Source organism: Cryptotermes secundus, unplaced genomic scaffold (assembly GCF_002891405.2).
Source record: "Cryptotermes secundus unplaced genomic scaffold, Csec_1.0 scaffold49, whole genome shotgun sequence".
Lineage (NCBI taxonomy): Eukaryota > Metazoa > Arthropoda > Insecta > Blattodea > Kalotermitidae > Cryptotermes > Cryptotermes secundus.
The window spans coordinates 2,851,840-2,872,705 of NW_019744106.1; the positions used below are offsets into that span (position 1 = coordinate 2,851,840).

The 20,866-nt window shown below is 41.3% G+C and overlaps 1 protein-coding gene across 6 annotated transcripts in view; it reads left to right on the forward strand.

Moving 5' to 3' along the window:
- Positions 1 to 20,866, forward strand: part of LOC111874338 (RING finger protein nhl-1) — a 98,886-nt gene that overhangs the window by 66,896 nt on the left and 11,124 nt on the right. For all 6 annotated transcript variants that reach the window (XM_023869753.2, XM_023869757.2, XM_023869752.2 and 3 more), the window contains 3 exons: positions 2,047 to 3,514; positions 6,634 to 6,950; positions 11,487 to 11,627. In XM_023869753.2, coding sequence (XP_023725521.1) covers positions 2,047 to 3,514; positions 6,634 to 6,950; positions 11,487 to 11,627 — 1,926 coding nt within the window. The remainder of the gene's footprint in view (positions 1 to 2,046; positions 3,515 to 6,633; positions 6,951 to 11,486; positions 11,628 to 20,866) is intronic.

A 20,866-nucleotide genomic window follows, 5' to 3' on the forward strand; every position in this document is an offset into this window, starting at 1 on the left:
CATTCGCGCTACATGCCCTGCCCATCTCATACTCCTCGACTTGATCATTCTAATTGAATTGTATGGTCAAGGATTTAATTTTTTTTTATTCAAAGAAGCCAATTTATCCCGTATTTTATTCGTCAGCACCTTCATGCCTTGTTCGGAAATTTCATCCCCATTTTTGTTCCATCCAGTGGCCACAATCGGACATTCCCTATGCTTCTTGTAACGTGCATCATGACCAATTAATGGGTTCCAAAATATTGCCCATAGGAACACCGTATTTAACCTATCAGAATATCCCCAATGAAACAAGAGAAAAATAAATGTTTATACAGAAACTGCCATAACTCAGGCGGTAAATAGCTGGCCGCCAATCGCAGAGGCCCGGGTTCGATCTTAGATCGAGTAATTTGAGATTTTATATGGGCATAGTGGCACTGGAACAAGTTTTCTCCGAGTACTTGATACCCTGGTTATTCTTATTCCACCAGCTTCTGCACATACAGTAGATCGATCAACATCATCATCCTTCACATCTGTGGCGGCTGCAATGGTCCTAATAGTGGCCGGACTACCAAGTGGAATCGGTCTCAATCCACCACACGAATAAAAAATAAATACAGCTTAAATTAAATATCTCCTCTGTAGGAGTGATCTGGTTAATTAATAGTCGGGTCTTAACTCTTGTATTTTCTTAGCATTCGAACTGAATACCTTTATAGGCGGGTCTAATACTGCTACGCTGATTGAAAAAATAAAGTCATGAAAGCAAGCCACTTTGCTGCAGATCCCTGTCGCTGTTTGTCTGACCAGGCTGACATTTCAGTTCCGTAATACAATTTAATATTGTCAGGTCTTATACACCTGTCTCTTAAACGAAATTAAGGGGTTTGTTCCTACTTATCAGAAAAGATGCAAAACGTTTTTATCATCACAAGCAATAATAAAACTGAGCTTACAGTTAATGAACACAAAAAAGCTCTCTTCGAAAGGACAAATTATTTCCTGAACTCCTGGGATATGAACGCAAAATCCACACTTTCTTTTATACTACAAAGTTCAAAGGAAGCACCAGCCAACTGCACTGCAATATTCATTTTACTGGGCAGACATGATTAACCGCTGACCTCTGAGTCTCCAGGAGATACAGAAACACAAGAGGTGCAGTGTCTTCTGAACTAACTGTCAGACAACTAAGTAAACGCTCAATATTCATTGCTGACATGAGTTTTGATATTATTATTATTTAATTTATATTACGACTCTTTGTCTACTTCGAAACTTATGTACCATGGAATGCAAATGGCGAGTTGGGACGCTGAGATGTAGCTGCTGTGCCCTTTTATAGCACTTTATTGGAATTTTTCAAGTGACTGAGGAAAGCCAGGAAGCAAATGTGACAGTGAGTACGTATTACGGACAAGATTCTAATAGCGGATTTCTCAAATGCCAATCACAAACGTCAGCCACTGGATCATCATTCATGGTGATCTGCTTTCCCGCTATTGCAGCAGTCAGATATCTTTCAAGTTATAAAGGCGATTACTATGAAATTATATTATTTGGTAAAATGGCAATTAAATCAGAGCGTTATGCTGTTAAAAAGCTGGTATTCTTGGCTGCTGTGAGGTGTCCGCCCCTTTAGATGAAATCGGCTATATTGACAGCTGCCTAACGTCAGAGCATGGAAGTTGAAATAATTTGTTTACTGTATAACAAATATACTACACCTATAAGGAAACTAACTTGGACGATTTTGCAGGGTTTACTTTAAACTCTTATAATTGATGTTTCAAAGGCGTTTAAAGTAGACAAAATTAAATATTATGCCCTTGTTCTACAAATATCATACTGTTACGAGAGAGCACTCTATTTGCTGAAGAGTCATCGTACTTCTTCACTGCGTCCATGCAAATTAGAATCATTACCCACCCACATGATCACATATAATTGGCCGTATACGTTTGCAGCGCCCCTGAAAGATATCAGTTGAAATATCTTAGTATAAAATATTTCATTTGCCTATTTAATTTACCTGTTGATGTATTTCATAACACGTAGGTGGCAGCATCCAGCGATGCCGAGTCAGATGGCGGGTCCTCAGTCAGTTCTTTGCAACAGACACAACGGAAGACTGCCGGTAAAACTGGTTCCGGAAGCGTTTCTAGAAGATCTTCCGGTTCCTCCGACGTAGCGGCCCACAAGAAAGCCACGCGCTCCGCTAGCTCTGATTCCAGCACTTCATCCGAGTCTTCCGCGGCTTCGTCTTCAGCAGTCAGGAGCTCGGGAACAGCTTTCACGCCCGATGAACCCAAACAGAAATTCAAAACTTCTCCGGCCGAGAGTCCGGCTGGTTCCGGTGCATCCACGCCGAGGACCCGCTTGTCGTCCACCGGTTCCGATACGCCCAAGAAACCGTTTCAGAGTCGATTCTTGGCCAACAGGCAAGCAGCCACTGCCGCAGCTGTGGAGAAACCGACCAAAGAGGAAGAGGAAGAGGAAGATGAAGAAGAGTCGGAAAGTAGCTCGGAGTCTGAGGAAACCGATTCTGAAGACGAGTCCGCTGATGAAACCGGTAAAAAGAAACCTGAACCAGCAGTCACTAATAAATCCGCGATGGACAAATCTGATATTGGACCTCTGCTTGCTAGGAGTGCCTTGGCGAGGGACACTTCTGAAGCTGCTCGGAAAAACAGCAAGGACGAAAGCACCACTTCTGGCTACAGTAGGTCACGCTACGGCAGCGGAGCCGACACCTCGCCCAGCAATTACCGACCGTCGTATGGAGCCAAGGATGAACCTTCAGCCACCTCCACAGGAAGCAAGTATCTCACTCGAAGCCGTGGTTCAGTTGAAGAGGAGAACACGCCGTCCTCTCGCTATGGGTCAGGGAGCGGATACACCAGTCGGTTCCTGAACAAGTCCAAGAGTTCTGCTGCCATGTCTCCGGACGAGGAAGCAGACTCTGGAGGCAGGAAGTACTCCACTACAGACGAATCTAGCAAATATCCAAGTGGCAGGTCAAGGTACGCTGCTCTTAAGGACAGGCGTGCGCGTCTGGCTAAAAGTAGGAGTTCACATAGCTTTGGCGGTCATGAAGACGAAGAACCGGAAGATGGCCGTACGTCACCGACATCGTCAATGCCGTCAACATACCTGGCATCCAGGTACGGCTCGGGGTCCCAGAGCAGTAACGAACTTGCAAGAAGCAGATCAACCCACGCGCTGAAATCGAGAGACAACTCGCCAGACCGTCCCGGAGCAGGCACCGAAAAGGACGGAGCGGCCCTTAGTTCGTGGGCCAGATATCTCAAAAACAAGTACGGCAACAAAGCCGGAAACAAGGACGGAGGAGGCTCAGCTAGTGGAGCCTCTTCCTCACCTTCGGCGTCAGCCACAGCTGCTCGACGCCTTTCTTTGGGTCTCCCGTTACGTCACAACTCGACAAGCGTCGAGAGTTCGGATGACGACCAAAAAAACCCGGGAGGCTCCCCCACTTCCCCTACAACAGCTACAGCGGCGGCAGCAGGTAAGTGGATGGCTCCTTGGTCGTGTCTTGTTTAACTACGTTTCTCTATGTATTAACATATTCTCGGGCGTACTTTGCATACTTCACAGGACATCCACCCGTTTCGGCCTTGTATCGCCAGAAAATTAAAGTCGAAATATATTATTTGTTGAAGAAAGCAGTCTTCTGGGATTTGGCACCGTGTATATGTGGTGTTAACCGACGTTTCGGAGGAACGTATCGCCTCCATCTTCAGGGTAGAAGAAAACATATAAGTAATCTGCAAGCGAAGAGACCGTGAGAACCGGAAAAAGCAGACTGTCTGCTNTCCCTGTAACAGGCCATAGAGGCCCATAGCGTTGTGAGACGTTGAAGGTAACACATTACAGTTGGTAGTAAGGTTGTCAGCTGCACGCCCCGGCCGCCCTTTACCCCAGGAAGATTCCTGGTACTCATTTCTGTTAGAGGCTGAGTAGACCCGAGGGCCATAGTGCGGATGGAAGGATTAGGTCAAATGAAAAAATCCACTTCATAGGGACTTGAACCCACTACCTTCCGGCTTGTAGCGTAGTGCCTCAACCAACTACGCTACCGCGTGCCCCCTATTTGTTGGGTACTGTAGCTAATTATGATATTTTGTCCTTTAGTTGATTCGCATATATACCTCGAAATAAAATATTCAGATGAATGGAATATCTGCGTATGTCACATATCTTCTAGTGAAAAGATGATTACAAGTTGGGAAGGACAAGGAGGGACGGACGGAAACCATTAATAGCTGTTACTTGAGTAAAGCTAAGGTACGAGTTCATCAGTTATGATTCTGTAATGCTGCGACAATTTATGAACTTCTGTCGTGTCATGTAATGCAAAGCAGAATACAAAGAATAAATATGTATCTGAGGAAGCTTGTTTTAGGATATTTTCCCGAAGTTCTCTTGGAAAAACTGGATACAACAGAGAAGAAATTTCCGAGTATGGTTTTTCCAAGTTCAGGGCTTTCGGGATTTATCCTAGTCTCTCAATAAAAATTCTGAAATAACCTTAGAATATATCATAGCGGTTTATAGCCTTATTCCTGACTGAATCTGTTGTCGCTGTGCAGTCAGATTGGGTAATATTTACGATGTCTTCTAAAACCTAGCAGTTCATCTGAGAATGAAAACGATCTAGTGTAACACGAAAGTGCAGGAGACTTCTCATGGGAGAATTAATGTTAAATGTTTTTTAAACTTGGTGTTAATTTTAATACATTGTAATAAATTAATTGCTTAATCTTCTACCGAGCAACGAAGTCACATTTTGTAGTCAACTGGAGTACTGTCCAAGAATGTGGACGCTTTCAGCTAAGGCGACGTCAGAACACGGAGTAATTATGTTGGTGCGTCCCCACACCCAGGCAAGGTTCATAAATTAAGGACGCCATCTATCACGGACCAGGCGTGCATTCTCGTGAAAGACGCAGCCTTAAATTCAGAAACTCCGTGTCACTAAAAACTTGACATGCTTTAGCTCTGGAGGTTTCAGATTTTCTGTTGCACTCGGCCTGACGATTTTGCAGATGAAGGACATGGAGAAAAGGAAAAAAATGAATTAATGAAGAAAGTAAGTAAAAAAATTGTAAGTAAAAAGGAAAGAATTAGTGAAGTAATGAACGAATCGATCAATGAATACAAGTTAGAAAGAAGGAAAGTAATCTATGAAAGAGAGAAAGGATGGTAAAAGAGATAGAAATTAATAAATAAATAAGCAAATGAACAATGCATTAATGAAATGAGGTCAGAAAGGAGGAAATAAATGTGTTGAAAAGAGTAATAAACAGAGAATGAAAGACTGGATGAATGAAAAACACAGAAGAGAATGATGATATGAAGGGAACAATGAGAACAAAGATACTGACAAATTTCATGTACATTATCGGAAGTAATACATGAGTTCAGTATACTAATAATATGATTTTTTGTTGTAAAATTTTTATGAAGAATCTTCCTTTTTATAAGGAATACTCCGTTGGTATTACGAAAATTTCAATTCGTTTTATGGACATTGTTTATGCTGCCCGTCTTACAGTGTATACACTTTTTCACCTTATTCTTCATTTTCACACTACATGTTTCAGCACTAATGTGCCATCTTCAGGTGTTTTTATGCACGTTAAACTATTGTACTGCATGCCATAATGTCTTCGTTCTAAAATGACTAAAATCTGTATTCGTCATATAGGACGATGAATTCTAAATAATAAAACTTTTCAGGATTCTTCCTACGTCGCACTCAAACACGCGAATTACGCCAATCCTCTTTTATGTGAGCATTCTTCCTACATATATTTGTGTATCGTATTCTGTGTTGTGTTTTGCTCCTGTTACTGCATGCAGTACAGTAGTTTAAAGTGCATAAAGACACCTGAAGATGGCACATTAGTGCTGAAACATGTAGTGTGAAAGTGAAGAATAAGGTGAAAAACTGTATACACTGTAAGACGGTTAGCATAAACCATGGACATGAATCAGTATAACAGGACGCTAAAATATAACATCGTTTTACGGAAACTTTTAAATGTTTTACGAATATTTTCCGGTTATTTTTACTTAAGCCTAACCTTCTATTTGTTTTAGGTAACCTTATATTCGTTTAAGAAAATCTTCCACGAAATCTAAGGAAATTTTCAAAATTTTTCTAAAAAAAAAACACCCGGGGTTTTGAAACACCTTTCATTTCATCAAAATTCTTAGTGTGGAATAGAGACATGAACATCATGTTACCTTTTCTGACGTTTATTTTACGATGCTGTCAAACTAGACTATATAGCGTCGAAATGTTGCGATGACTGGTGATGAAGAATTTGAAAATATTTTAAAAGAAGCGACCATGGCATAATCAAAGCATTATCCAGGCATTTATTCGAAGGGAATTAAGAAAACGATAAGAAATATCCAGTCAGAATAGACGGTGTTCCTACTGAGTTTCGAAACGAGTACCTCCCGAATACAAGTCAGGACCATTACCGCTACATCAGCCAACTTCGTAAGGTATCACAAGCTAATATAGTGTTCTCATGTCATGAGGAATGTTAACTAAAATAATATTTAAACATGAGCTTCAGTGAGGGGTGGTGATGTTCAGTCTTGCGTCCTCAGGTTTCGTGGCAGCGGCCGGTTCCTCCCCTAGGAGCCAGTACCTGCAGAAGCGCCGTCAGCAGTTCAAAATTGGAAGTCGGGGGAGCGAGCCCGGATGTTTCACATGGCCCCGCGGCATCGCCGTGGGTCCTGACAATTCTATAGTAGTCGCGGACTCCTCCAACCACCGCGTTCAAGTCTTCGACCCTAATGGAATCTTCGTCAAGGAATTTGGCAGTTACGGAAATTCTGAAGGAGAATTTGACTGTTTGGCCGGTGTGGCAGTTAACAGGATCGGCCAGTTCATCATTGCCGATCGCTACAATCACCGCATCCAGGTAATGTAACAACGTTGGCTTACCCATCCCTGTTATGCAGACCTGCGGTGGTTCAGTAGTAAGTTCTTTTTGTTGTCTCTTGGAGTGGGATGAGACTGAGTCCATTTGGCACGTCGGCCACTAATTGGCCTATTGCACCAGCCCTGATGATAATGAATAGGGAGCAATCGTAAGAATGAAAATTGGCAGGGGAAACCGAAATACTCGGAGCAAACCTGCCCCAGTGTCACTTTGTCCACCACAAATTCTACAAATTTTTTTTCCCCCATGGCACTACAGCCCCAGTGGGCCTAGACCTACCTCCATGAACTTCTCCGTTCACTTCGGTTTTTCTAGATCTTACACATTCGGTAGGACTCCTTGGGCGGGTGATCAGCTCGTCGCAAGGCCTCTACCTGTACACAAACACAGAAAAACGCACACACACACAAACTAAACATCCATGCCCTGAGTGGGATTCGAACCCACGATCCCGGTTTCCAAGCGAGAGAAGACAGTACATGCCTTAGATCGTTCGGCTACCGTGACCGGCCCTACAAGGTTCAGGGGAGAAGAAATAATTTGGTCAAGACATTTGAGTCTGGTTGAACACTCTTTAACTTCTGTGTAATAGATTGATTTTGAGCATTATTTTTACAGCGATTTATTGCGTTTTTGTAGTAAAATTGTGCTTAGTCACAAACTACTTTAAAACCAAATATTTTACAACAATTATATACTTAAAATTAAAATACTGAAGTTTATAAATTTCTTTTTGTTTTATACGAGTTAGAAACTTGATCTCTTATTCTAAGGGAAGAACAGAGATTTAAAACAAGTTGCTGAGGAGAGTGTGGACCTTGGAGAATAGTAACAGAAGTGTGGAGAAAATAAATAAATAAATAAATAAATAAAGAGATAATTTGGCATGCGCTTCAGTAAATATTATTATGGTAAAAAATTTAGATAATGGCATAGACGAAATACGAGTATGTATTATGTAAGAAATAACAACAACATTTTAGTAATAAAACTTAATGGTAAAGACTATTTGTAAGACCACGTGTAAATATGATTGTGATACTAAATATACGTTAAAACAATTAAATGTATGTGTGTGGACTAGATTCATCTGGCTAAGAATAATATTCGATACCGGGCTCTTATGCAAGTGATAATGTAGCTTAGTGTTCCATAAATTGTGAGAAATATTTCGTATATCTACGAGACTATCCATTATTCAGAGGCTCTGCTTTAGGGGGTTAGATGCTTAGTTACTTAACAGATAATTACATCGCTATATATATTGTTCAAGCCAAAAAATTGCCGGTTGAAAACTATGCGGTCTGGAAGAGAGTACAGTTTCCTTCATGACCCACTTTAATTCATGAGCCATAGGGACCTTTCGATCATTCGCGAGGATTAGAGGACTTAAGTATATTGCATAGTCTCCTAATAGTATTCATCCTGTTGTGTGTCATTAATAGTGTATGTAAATGTGTACAAATTGAGGCAGTCTACACGACAATATTCTGTATTTATTTAAATGTTTTAAATTTTAACTGAAATATTCAATTTATGCACTTAAGAGCTCTCAGGAACAAAATATGGATACTTATTAAAGAATTAGATGCAAATAGTCAGATGCAGTTTAACAACTGAGAGTGGTATCATTGTACGCCTGATGATGACCCAGTATAAAGGTCGAAACATGTAGCGTCGATAAAAACAAATGCTGATATAATAGTGTCTACTTTGTTTTTAAATAAAGAATATTGTTGTGTATATTGCCATACTTTTGTACACATTTATACACTACTGCATAGTCTCTACTGCCACTACACAAGAAATGCGAAATTCGCATGTTCAGCTACGAAGATCCGAAATCTTTATCCCAACATGTGACAACCGACGATCATGCAGACCTTATATAACACTACTACAAGGATCAGAGTCCATTTAAAGTAGCATCCAGTTAGTCTGGAGATATCACCTTCTTCCACGGACACATACAGCATAGCAGACCCACTCAGTGATAGTGGCTGTAACATTGCCATCCCACAGACAAATTTTGGCTTAAAACTTTTCGAACAGAACTGCCTCAGTCACGAACCATATGCTAGAATACCACTTTAAGACTCTTGAAAGCGCAACTGTCAGAGTCACGACATTAATTAAGAACAGAGAGGGAAAGGGGGATGAAGTGGAAGACAACTAAGAAGGTGATAATGAAGAAGAAAAACATGAAGAATTGAAGGGAGAGATGTTGAAACAAAAATAAAATGAATATGTTCTTCTGTCGCCTTCATTTGTGTAAAATTTAGAAAAAAAATTACTGAAAGAGTAAAACCAGTTTAAAAGTATATAGCGTACATTTAAAATTCGTGTTCCGCATAAGGAATTATACATGCCACGCTGACATGCATGGTTTTTAAAGTTTCTTATAATAAAAACAAGAACTTCTTGGAACAGTTAATCGCCCACGTTCCTTTAATACAACGCGGACCACGTAGAAAACGAAGACTCCAACATTTTTTCGTTGCTGCGGGAATGTCATTAATAAACGTTGCCTACAAATGAAAGGAGGTGCATAATTTACCGAGCCTTTGCTAGTAACATATACAAACACACAGACTGGTGGGAGGCATTTATGAAGTACGCCTTTGAGACTGACTCAGGTGCCATGATATACGAAGTTTTATAAAGACTGATTTACTGATAAGTTACTACGTATTAAGGGGATTCATAGAAATAGGTAGCGTGGAGATTTCATAAGCCTACTTTAGGAAGGTGGGCTAATAAACTTAATTAATGTGAGAAAAATGAATGATTCTCAGTAATTCTAAAAAAGTGCCTTATTTTACATACACTGAATAACTGAGACGGCAATAAATTCTCATACAATGCAGGAACCTTTACTTGCGTGCAGCTGTTCACTGTTAGTTGGTCTTGTGAGTATTAACGTTCACGAGACAAGGAAACAAAACAAACTCCGTGGCCTGTAGTCCGCAAGCGAACTATACCGACCGAGCGACCACGCTTGTCAGCGAAGTTAGTGCCAATTTTAGCTGATATAGAGTGTCGCGTGGTCAGCGCAACGGATCCCCACGGCCGTTAATCTCGGTTTTCTAGACCGAAGTCGCTATTTCCTTAAAATAGCTCCTCAGTTATCCTCACGAGGCTGAGTGGACCCCGTTCCAGACCCACTACTTCTCAGAAAATCTAGCGCCGGGAATCGAACCATGGACCTCTGGATCTGTAGCCAGGAACTCTGATCAATAGACCACAGAAAATTTACTCTACATGCTGAATGAGTAAGGAAGCGGTGTGATGGAATCACTCTTTAGTTATGATACAGATTAAAAGATACTTTGATATATGTAACATAACTTGCTTAATATGTGCTTTCAGGTCTTGCTGTAAAAAGCTTTGCATTGAAAGAATAAAATAAATCTGATTTAAACACGGTCCAAATTCAAGAATTACTTTAACTTTTTACTTCATTGCAATCTTCTGCTGGAACAACTGGAGCATATACTTTCGTGTAGATTACCTTATTATGGTCGAGAAAGACAGACCCCCAGCAATTATATCTTAATTGAATTTATATATTTATAAATGTATGCATCTATTGATTATAGAGAATATACTGGTACTTCTGTAACCTCGTTTGTTGCGAAAATCATTGCTGAATTTTAAATATAGAAGCTAGAGGAAATCTACACATCGCATGCATTTATTCGATTTACTCAAAAACTGTAAGGTTTTCTGAGAAATTATATTTATCATAAATTTCGTGCTTCATGTCTGTCTGCACCCATTACTCGAAAGATGTTTCCTTCTGACAGTCACTGTTCAGATGCTTGCAGAAACGCATGTAGTTCTGTGTGTAAAATATTCTATATTTTTGTCCAGTTTTAACCAAAACTGAAATATGTTGATGAATGTTATTAAAACTTTTCAGTATCAAATTTCTTAACATCAGTCCAGCGGCTCATTAGTTATATAATGCGTACAGAAGGTAAGACGGACAGGCGAAGTTAATTTAATAGGCGCCCCCGAGAGCTTCAAACTGCCTAAAGACGACAGGCAGAGCGTAACTATTGCCGCACATTCGCAAACAAATATTCAGTATCTACATTTTTATCGATATAACTACAATAATAATGAATAGATAAGAAACCAATCTATTATAGTTTATAATATACGAGTATTGTATAATATAATATAAGCCAACTAGTTGACTAAGTAACCTCAAGTTTTAGGATGTTTCTTGAAAAAATCGTGGTCCTTTAATCGGTCAAATTATTCTCTGCTTTTAAGAGGCCCAAAAGTACATAATCATATTCACGAAATTTAAACATTTGACACTTTTTCTTTGTGATTCCATCCTCAATTAAGATAAAACTGACTTTCTTCGCCGATGTACCTCCTCATCCAAATGTCGGAACAGCACATAGATTCCTCTTATTTACTTCCCCGTTTGTCATTCATCCTGTCGTATTACATTACATAACCTAAACGGTTGACGCAGAGTCTCTATCCGTTGCATTATAGGTGCTGGATCCATCAGGCCGTTTCCTGCGAGCATTCGGGAGCCAGGGCACTGCGGATGGCCGTTTCAACTACCCATGGGGCATAACAACTGACGCCCTTGGGTTCATCTATGTCTGCGACAAGGAAAACCATCGTGTGCAGGTAACAGGAATGCAGCGTGTGTCTCGATTTTACGCTGATGGAGTTGTAACAGTTTTATCCATACATGAAGCATGAGACCTTCACGGCGTTCCGTGTTCATTGTAGAGTCTGTTGAGAATTACATCGTGACGAAATTACATTTTCCATGTTTCGGAAGAATTTATTGCTTCCGTCTTCATGATCCAAATGAAGGTTGTCTGAAGGTTTAGATATCTGTGCTAATATCATAAATTGAATTATACGCGTAAATTGAAACTAGCTGTACTTATATAATTAATTTGGAAGTCTAACAGTGTGGTCGTTAAGCAACATTTGTACTATTTACTGACATGGCGCCAAATACTGTTGTTTTTTTTTATATTAAATTGTAGATGAGGAACAAAATTGCAAAGGGTATATAGAAGTCACTTTGGTCGCCTAACAACAAGACCTGAGAGGAAAGGGTGTTATACACTGTCACGATTTAGAGTGACTCTCGGCGGAGTTTTGGATTGCATGTTGGATTTATTGACCACTTGAGCACACAACTTGTAATTACACGGAATTATGCGCAACCGCTAATTTCCACTCTTTAAAAATCACAACAGCACGCGCTAAATATTTTCCAGTCCGCAATATCTTCACTAATAGTTGCTTCGTAACAGATTCTAACAATTGCAATTCCGGGCTCAAGTCCTGTCTGCACGTCGGCTCCTTTGCAAATCTCAACTCTTGTTCCAACTAAGACTTTCTTTCACAGGGTAAGTGACCAAGTTCTAATATTGTCCCTTGCTTACATCTCGACAAGTACCATGTAGAAAACACCGTTCCTCTGCTGCATACGTATCCCTTGCCGCGGGAACGTGTTTACCGATCCGTACCCTAGCAGCGACCGTCTATTTCTGTTTGCTAAGAATCTGCTTCCTAACAACGGGCGTCACTTCGTTGGCTGTTTCGCGGCCATTGTTGTTTGAGAGCCGTTAGCTAGCAACTACTTTCTCACTGGGATCACAGTTCTTACTTTGAGCAAGTATACCATATTGCTCACTCCTTAGGCAGCTCGTCCCAAGTAGCCGATCGGTGTGTCACCGTTCCTTCCTTTCCGAGGGCTGTGCTTGTTTCTCGCTGTGATTACTCTCCAACGGCTCCCTCCTTAAGACCGCTCGTCTCGAACGTGTCAATTGGTCCAGGTTTATCACCATCCTCCTCTTTTTCCCATCTGTGCAGGTCAAAGATCCGAGAGTGGTTAATGCTCCTACAGCTCCAGTTCTTACTCTTCTTTCTCTTCGGAGGTGGTCGACCCTTCCACAATATCCAGTAACTTATTTTTCGAATTCTAGCTCAAAGCTCGACCCTTAACTTCACTATCTCCAGCACAACAGCCTTCTTGAAGATTCTACCGGATGTCCTCTCACTTCCTAGGCGTAGCTTCTCCTTTAATTCTCCATTGCTGCCTTCCGGTTCCGCCCAACGTCCATTCCCGAATGTCCCTTATATCGAGTTTTCTCTTGCAACATTGTCCCTGCCTGGTCCATGCCGACAGTGCCCCTTGTGCGGTGGAGGGATGGCACGGGGGTTCATCCTTAGAGGACGACGGCCAACTTCTTCCGGGACCCTTAATTGCCCTCGGTCCGTTTCTTCTGCTCTTTATCCCCCAGGAAGATTCCTGGTACTCATTTTTGTTGGAGGCTGAGGCCACATTGCGACTGGAAGGATTATGTAAATTGAAAAGGATCCACATCATCTGGGCTCGAACACACGACCTTCCGGCTTGTAGCATAGCGCTTCAACCAACTACGCTACCGCGTGCCCCCGTTGCTAAGTAATGACTCTATAAACAACACACGCTGCTAGGCAACAGAATCCTAACGAGAAACAATCGAACAGCAACAAAGGAACAGTACTCTCTTTGCGGTCCGTGCCGAGGAGTTATGAGCGGGACAAGTCTAGGTTCAATCAATTGTGAGATATTCGCCATCCGGTAAGGAGGTAAGCAGAGGACACTGTTAGGATCCGTTACCAGAAACGGCTAGTGAAAACAAACTGAGGAGACGCAGTGTGTACTGTTTAAAGTGAAGATTGTGTGAATGAGCGATGGCACTGTAATTCCTTGCAGTTGTGATCTGTAAGGGTCAGTAAATCCAATTACGAATCCAAACCCCGTCTGTAGTCACTCGTACATGTGACAATATAAAATCAACAGTTATCTGATCACATTATTGATTTGGCAGTATTTCCATAAACTAAGTCGAGTATGCTGTGTTAGGTGTCCAAGAAATTCGTCGCCTAATTCGTAGGTTTGCGGAGTCCAGTCACACTTGAAGTGTGGATGTACGGTTTTACTTTTCTGTATTGCCCTTTGATTTTATGAGTTATCCCAGTAAAGTAGGGGGAATGAACTGAACTCAACTGTCGTTATAACAGTTTCGTTGATGAATTTTCTCTTAATTTTCGTTGTTGTTCTGAGCTATAATTTGTTTCACATGTCAGCTATGACAGGCCATTAGGCCTGCATGTCCCATGGGTGCAAACAAGAAGAAAGTGCATACCCCATCAATTACGTCTTTTGACCAGTCGGTTTATTTTTTCAGTTTGGCTTGTCCACCGTTTAAGGATTACCGCCGTCCTTCTGATTACGATTTAAAGAAATCCGAGCCCTGATCAGTTTGGAACCCAGGACGTTTAGTTCATATGTATACACAGCAAAGTCCACGCAAAATCCCAAGCAGTTCGGTGTAAATGTAAACCTGAATTATATTGAATCGCTTCGAATCTCGGCCGGAACAGATTGAATTTTTTTCATAGTGTGCCTAAAGTCCTCCGTCAAAATACCGGGATTTTTTATTGCTAGTGGGGTGGGACTAAGTTTCTTGTACGGCAGCCACTTCTGGCCTATTCTACCAGCCCCATACGATAAGTGCGGATGATTGTGGAGCAGTCGGTGGAATGAAGATTGCCAGGGGAAACCGAAGTATTTGGAGAACACCTGCCCCGGCGCCACTTTATCCACCACAAATCCCACTTGACCAGACCCGGGATCGAACCCGGGCCGCCTCGGTGGAAAGTCAGCGACTAACCGCTTGAGCTATGGCGCGGCCAAATACCGGGATAGTAAGTCTATTTCGATTAGGCTACATCCGATTTATTTAAAATCCTTTCCAGGTGATTATCTCACCAAACATCAGACCATTTGACGCTACATAGTCTAGGATGCCGACAGAGCCGTCAAATAAACCGCAATGAACCATGCAAAACTCCGAGGGAATCTACAGAATTTTTTTCTCAGAACATGCTAAAATTTCTATAGTCTGCCCTGTTAGCTCTGTGCCTCTGCGTAAATATCTGTATAATGTAATGGAAGATTTTATTGTAAAACAGATAAAATTTAAACAGAATACAAAAAAAAACTCCGTGGTTTTAGTCCGCAAGCTAACTATACCTACCGAGCGACCACCGCTTGTCGGCGAAGTTAGTGCCAACTTGGGCTGATAGATGCTGTCGCGTGGTCAGCGCAACGGAACCTCGCGGCCGTTAATTTCCGTTTTCTAGACCGGAGCCGCTATTTCCTTGAAATAGTTTCTAAGTTATCCTCACGAGGCTGAATGGACCCCGTTCCAATCCCACTCCTTCTCAGAAAATCTGGTAGCTCCGGGAATCGAACCCAGGACCTCTAGATCTGAAGCCAGGAACCCTGACCACTAGACCACAGAGGTGATCAATAAAGTATATTTTTATTTGCCCCGACAAAACAAATCAGACTGTAATTAGACTAGGCCAGTCAAACTTTCCTACACAGCCATCGAATTTGGTGATCGGTGGGAAGCAGCCCTGGTTCTTATTGCTCAATTTCAGGGTTCAACTTACACCGAACATCGGCTGTTCTGACTGACGTTTGTCGCCTTTCCTCCATCTCTCTACACAAATGCCGCGACATTACGTCAGATCAGGCCACGATAACTTCTTCAATATGCATTCCAATTCACTAACCATCCTACCACCCATCGCTGTAAATTCTGAGATGCTGTCTCCCTGCGTTTGAATGCACTTGGTGCATATAAGCCATTGCTGCACTGATTCTTTCATGATTCTTGCTCATTTCAGATGCAATTTAATCAACGTTGATTATTCTGGTGTTCGGGAAATGCTGATAGATCTGCTCCTTGACCTCTACAGAGGTTACGATCGATTTTCTCCCAGAGCGCCCATCATCATCAACAGCCCTCCATTCTCTTTGCCGTTTTTCGTTCATTCTTTAAGTTTATCTGGCCCATGCTGCTATCAGCACACTGAATTGTCACTCTGAGATACAGTTCATTAATTCCAGTTCCATCTGTCCATTAAAGTCTCTTGAGAAGTCGTTGCAGTGCTTCTTGTATGCATTGTATCAATGCCTAAAGTATCACCACTCGAAAAGCAACGAGATCCTATTGAACAAATGTTCTGTCATTTTTGCCTTCTTTTTCAGTGCAGCAAACGTCACTTTTAAGGTAAAGTAAAATCATCTTTATTTTCTTTACTTTCCTTGGTATGTCACGTCATGCCCGTAAGATGTCCTCACAAGACAGGACCCAGCCATTGCAGTTTTCTTCATGAGTTGGAACATCTGTCACAGTACTGTTGTGCTATCACACCCTTTTATCTGTTAACAATGTTTGTTTGCTTGGTGTTGTTTGCTGTGGAACTTTGTTAAAATTACCAACTTTTTTTTTTCACTCAGTAGCAGACAGCACAGACGATGATTAATTGTGATATTATGGGGCTTGAGGTTGAGCCTGTGGTGGTGGACTAAAAACAGGGTCACCAAGCAGATTCCCGACTTCCGTCATTGGGTATTTTTCTCTTTGTCTCTACCGTCCAGAATGTTACTGGGCCCGTCCTTTCCCTGTCATATTATCACGTGTCCGGAGCAACATGCTTATGATCATTAGGGTTTGTATTTCTATTTACAATAGGCGGCTTAACGAGGGTGGTGCTAGCAAATTCTTAGTTTTTGTTCCATGGGTTTATTGGACATTACTAACATTTACGCTTGATTACAGTAATTCGCAAATTCAACTCCTTCTGGATACAGAATCCCTCACTGTTGTCTGCGCCCTCCACCTCTGGTCTCCTGGACTCTCCTCTCCCTTCTGTTCTGTCTTTCAATTCTGAATTCTGAAGTCAAAGTCAAAGTCAAAGTCAAAGTCAAAGTTACTGCCGCTTGAGGCCCACGATCAGAGATCTTTTTTCCCAGCTTAATTCTTGCGGTAATAGTCCTTATGTAACATCCTCTCTGACGAGAATATGGGTGAGTTCTGATCTCTGAACCGTTCTCCCTTTATTCCTGCTAGGCGGATGGGATAGGAATCACCTTGAAGGGTTCCGTTTTGTAATATCCGTGGACGCAGTCCGTTCAGAATGTCGTTACCATACATACATTGTATGTCTCCAATAGTTCCATTAAAACCCAGGGCAACGGTGTATTTCTCGTTACCACAGGAACGCTCCCGGTGAAGCCCCGCCCAGCAGATGCGCAGGTTGTGGCTTTAAAACCGCTCCTCACAGTATGCGTTGTCGCGTGACGCGTTTGTCACCCATACAACTATGCAGGAACGTGACTTCGAGCCGTTGTCTAGCAATGGACGCCCGCTCTGACTCAGATATTCCGGCTTTTAGGCGGCACCCCACAATATTATCAAGGTTGAACAAATTTTCTAATCTAATAGCCGTGCTTAGGACAACGTTTAAAGGGTCTTTAAACACCTCGAGATGAAGGTCAGCGGTCACATTCACTCCTCCATTGCCATCTGGCAAAAATCTACAGTGTCCATACATAGAGCCCGGCTATTTAGAAGTGACAGTCCACGAAAAGCTGCGCAGTGGATGGGCAGGTCCATTCGTGAAAGTTGGGGGTGTTGTGATTAGTCATTCGTTTGTTTTCAGTGCGACCAGACGTCTCTAGCTCAGTTAAAAGCATTCTCTCTTGTACAGTCAAGTTAAAAAGTTTTGACTCTTGGAGTCGTATTTAAGTGTATTATTCTCTATTTACTGTATTAATATTTTATTTTGTTTATTTTTATTCGTCGATTTTCTTTTTTGTGTATTTATATTTGTACATTTTTTCTATCTCCTTTAATATGCCACCTACACCAAGTAAATTGAGGGGAAAAGTGTTGCATTCACAATCAAGAGAAATTGTTAGTAATGTATATAAGTACATGAAAGAGGCTGGACCGACAATTAGAGTGAAGAACATAGGAGTGGAAGTAGCAAAGGCAACAGATGTAATGGAAAGTAGTGTCAGAAGAATAATAAAAGAAACAAAAAATATCGAATCTGGGGCTTCCACTTCCTTTTCGACACCCCATAAAGAAAGAGCTAGGAAATCTCCACTAGCCACTTTCAGTATTGAGCAGCAATTAATGGCACGGGAAGGCCGTTTGGACGCAGGACGGGAGTTCGTCTTCCATGCTGGCGGTGATAGTGTTGACAGTTCTGATGAGAGCTCCGATTCATCTGGTGGTGACGAGGAAGGACAGGCATGTGGAGATGATATCTATGCGGACATTGCAGGTGTTGCCCATTTAGAATAGACCTGTGTAATATGTAAATAAACTCTTAATGTATATAACAGTGAAAAGTGTATAATAGTGTATAGTGTACAGTAGTGTAAAGTGCATAAAAGTCTGCCATTCGGCACTTAAAACTTAACATCGGATGTGTGAACATCATCGAGACTAAACCGCCAACGCTATGCAACACAATGAGGTAAGAAGTTATTTCCTTTTGAGAACGCCTGCACAGTATTCCCCTCCACACTTGTCAGCATGCTGGAGCTCTCCCCGCCACTATAAATTATTCTCCTACCCCGCGTCGGAGGACCGTCACTTCTAAATACCCGGGCTGTACATAACATACATGCATACATACATACATACATACATACATACATACATAAATAAATACGTGCATACATATGTACGTACATGCGTACATACATACATAAATACATACGTGCATACACATGTACATACATACGTACGTACACACACGCACATATATATATATATGTAAGATTGTATGTACGCATCGACATGACGCGAGATGTTGAACCACATTCTAGTGCACAGCAATGCGAAAACTGAGGAAGGCTCACCTGCACTGCGACCATTGGCACCAGTCGTGCTCATTAAGTGCTACAGGAAGTCCTGGAAGACAGAGATAAAATACAAATGGAGGTGTTAATGTGATAATTTCATATTTCTTTCTTGTAGAGGTGCTCACTATTCAGAGCTCTGGAGCAATGGTAGACATAATAACTGTTATACTGATGGCGCCTGCGCATACAAATCGAGCTTGACTCTTATTATTGTCGATACCTCGAACTTAACGACGACGTGGGTAACAATTTGTAGTAAGGTCACAAGTAGACTCTAAAGGAAATGAAAATGTGCCAGTGAATTCTGATATGGAGAAAACAGCCTATCATAAAGTGTAAAGCCTATTTTTTTATCAACTTTTGAATTCATAGTGGTCTAGTGGTCAGAGTTCCTGGTTACAGATCCAGAAGTCCCGGGTTCTATTCCCGGCGCTACCAGATTTTTCTGAGAAGCAATGGGTTTGGAACGGGGTCCACCCAGCCTCATGAAGATAATTGAAGAGCTATTACAAGGAAGTAGAGGCTCCGGTCTAGAAAACCGAGATTAACGGCCGTGGGGATCCTTTGCGCTAACCACGTGACACCCTCTATCCGCTAAATTTGGAACTAACTTAGCCGACAAGCGGCGGTAGCTGGGTCGGTATAGTTCGCTTGCGGACTACAGACCATGGAGTCTGGAGACAACCTCAAAGCAACTGATGAGGCGAACGTCGAGTTTTGTAGTCGATCGCTACATATCTCACAAATGGGGACACCGATTCATGCTACACACACGAAAATGCATCTGTCTGACAGATTACTTCAGAAGATTTATTGCGTAATTTCTATTTGTTCGAATGTTCAAATTTGTGACTTATTAAAAGGACTCTTGATATGACATAGGTTTTGGTTATTATATTGCAAATATTGGGACGCAGACAGAATTGAAGTCAAAATTAATTGTGGGTTTGCTTCCCAACCTCACAGATCAGATGTATGTATGTATTTCTTCTCTTTCAATAATACTTGTATGACATATTGGTAATAAAGGAATTACAACCCCCCTGAAATAAAACCTAGTCAAAACGAAAAGAAAATAGCCATGTAGGAAGAAATAAATATAGTAAATATGAGACATTTATTTCTAGTTCTTTAAATTCCGGATTAGAATCAGCAGATACAAGTTAAATTAAAACTCCTCTGACAAATTGAAATTTGGATTTCCGGTAATAATTTTATGAAAATTCCTAAGTGAAATATAAGTACGAATGAACATAGCCTATACGAACCCCTCATTGTGCGCTCAATTTATTCGCCTAATGCAAAGACAATATGAATATCACTATAGGTCAGTATGGGTCTGTTTCCGCCCTCAGGTGAGAGGGAGACACCTGCTCTGTTGAGTTCATTAGAAAGAACTATTCTCAGTCACTGTACTTCCGTTTGTTATGCCCCATCGCCAGATCCAATCTACTTATTTCCTGTATGTGATTAGCTTAGAGAGATCCAGCGTGTGTTTCCTTGGAAATATAAACCGAAGTTTCTATGTTATTTAGATGGGTTTCGTGTTTTGGGGCCTGAAATACATGTGGTCTCACACTATAGGCGGGTTTGGGTTCCGCTCTGGCATGCATCTTGCCTACTTTGCTGTAGGTGGTCTAGTTATGTGCTGATATCTGGTCCAAGCACACCCATCTCTTTAATTAAGATTGAGTCCAAATAGACCACGATCCATAATCCCAAAGTTGTCAGTTCTATAAAACACGTGCACTTTCGCGATGAAACTGTTCAGCTACGGAAGTTATTACCTGGCTGTTTCTTCACAAAATTGATAAATATTATGATAAACTCTAGAGATTTATTATTGTTATAAAATAAGTGTTCTTATTTTTCACTTTCGTGCTGTTACTTTAACTTTAAATATTTTTACGAATTTTGATATTGTACTTAACGCTCTCGGCTGCAACATCTGTTTTAGGTTAGTGAATTTAGTGTGTGGCACATAAATTCTTTAATAAATTCGCAAATTATTTTAATTAATAATGAAAATATAGATTATCAGAATAAATTTTTCTGTCTGTTTTTGTGCAAACATTAAAATCCAATTTCAATATTCCGGATAACCCCTTTATGGTTTTTCGGG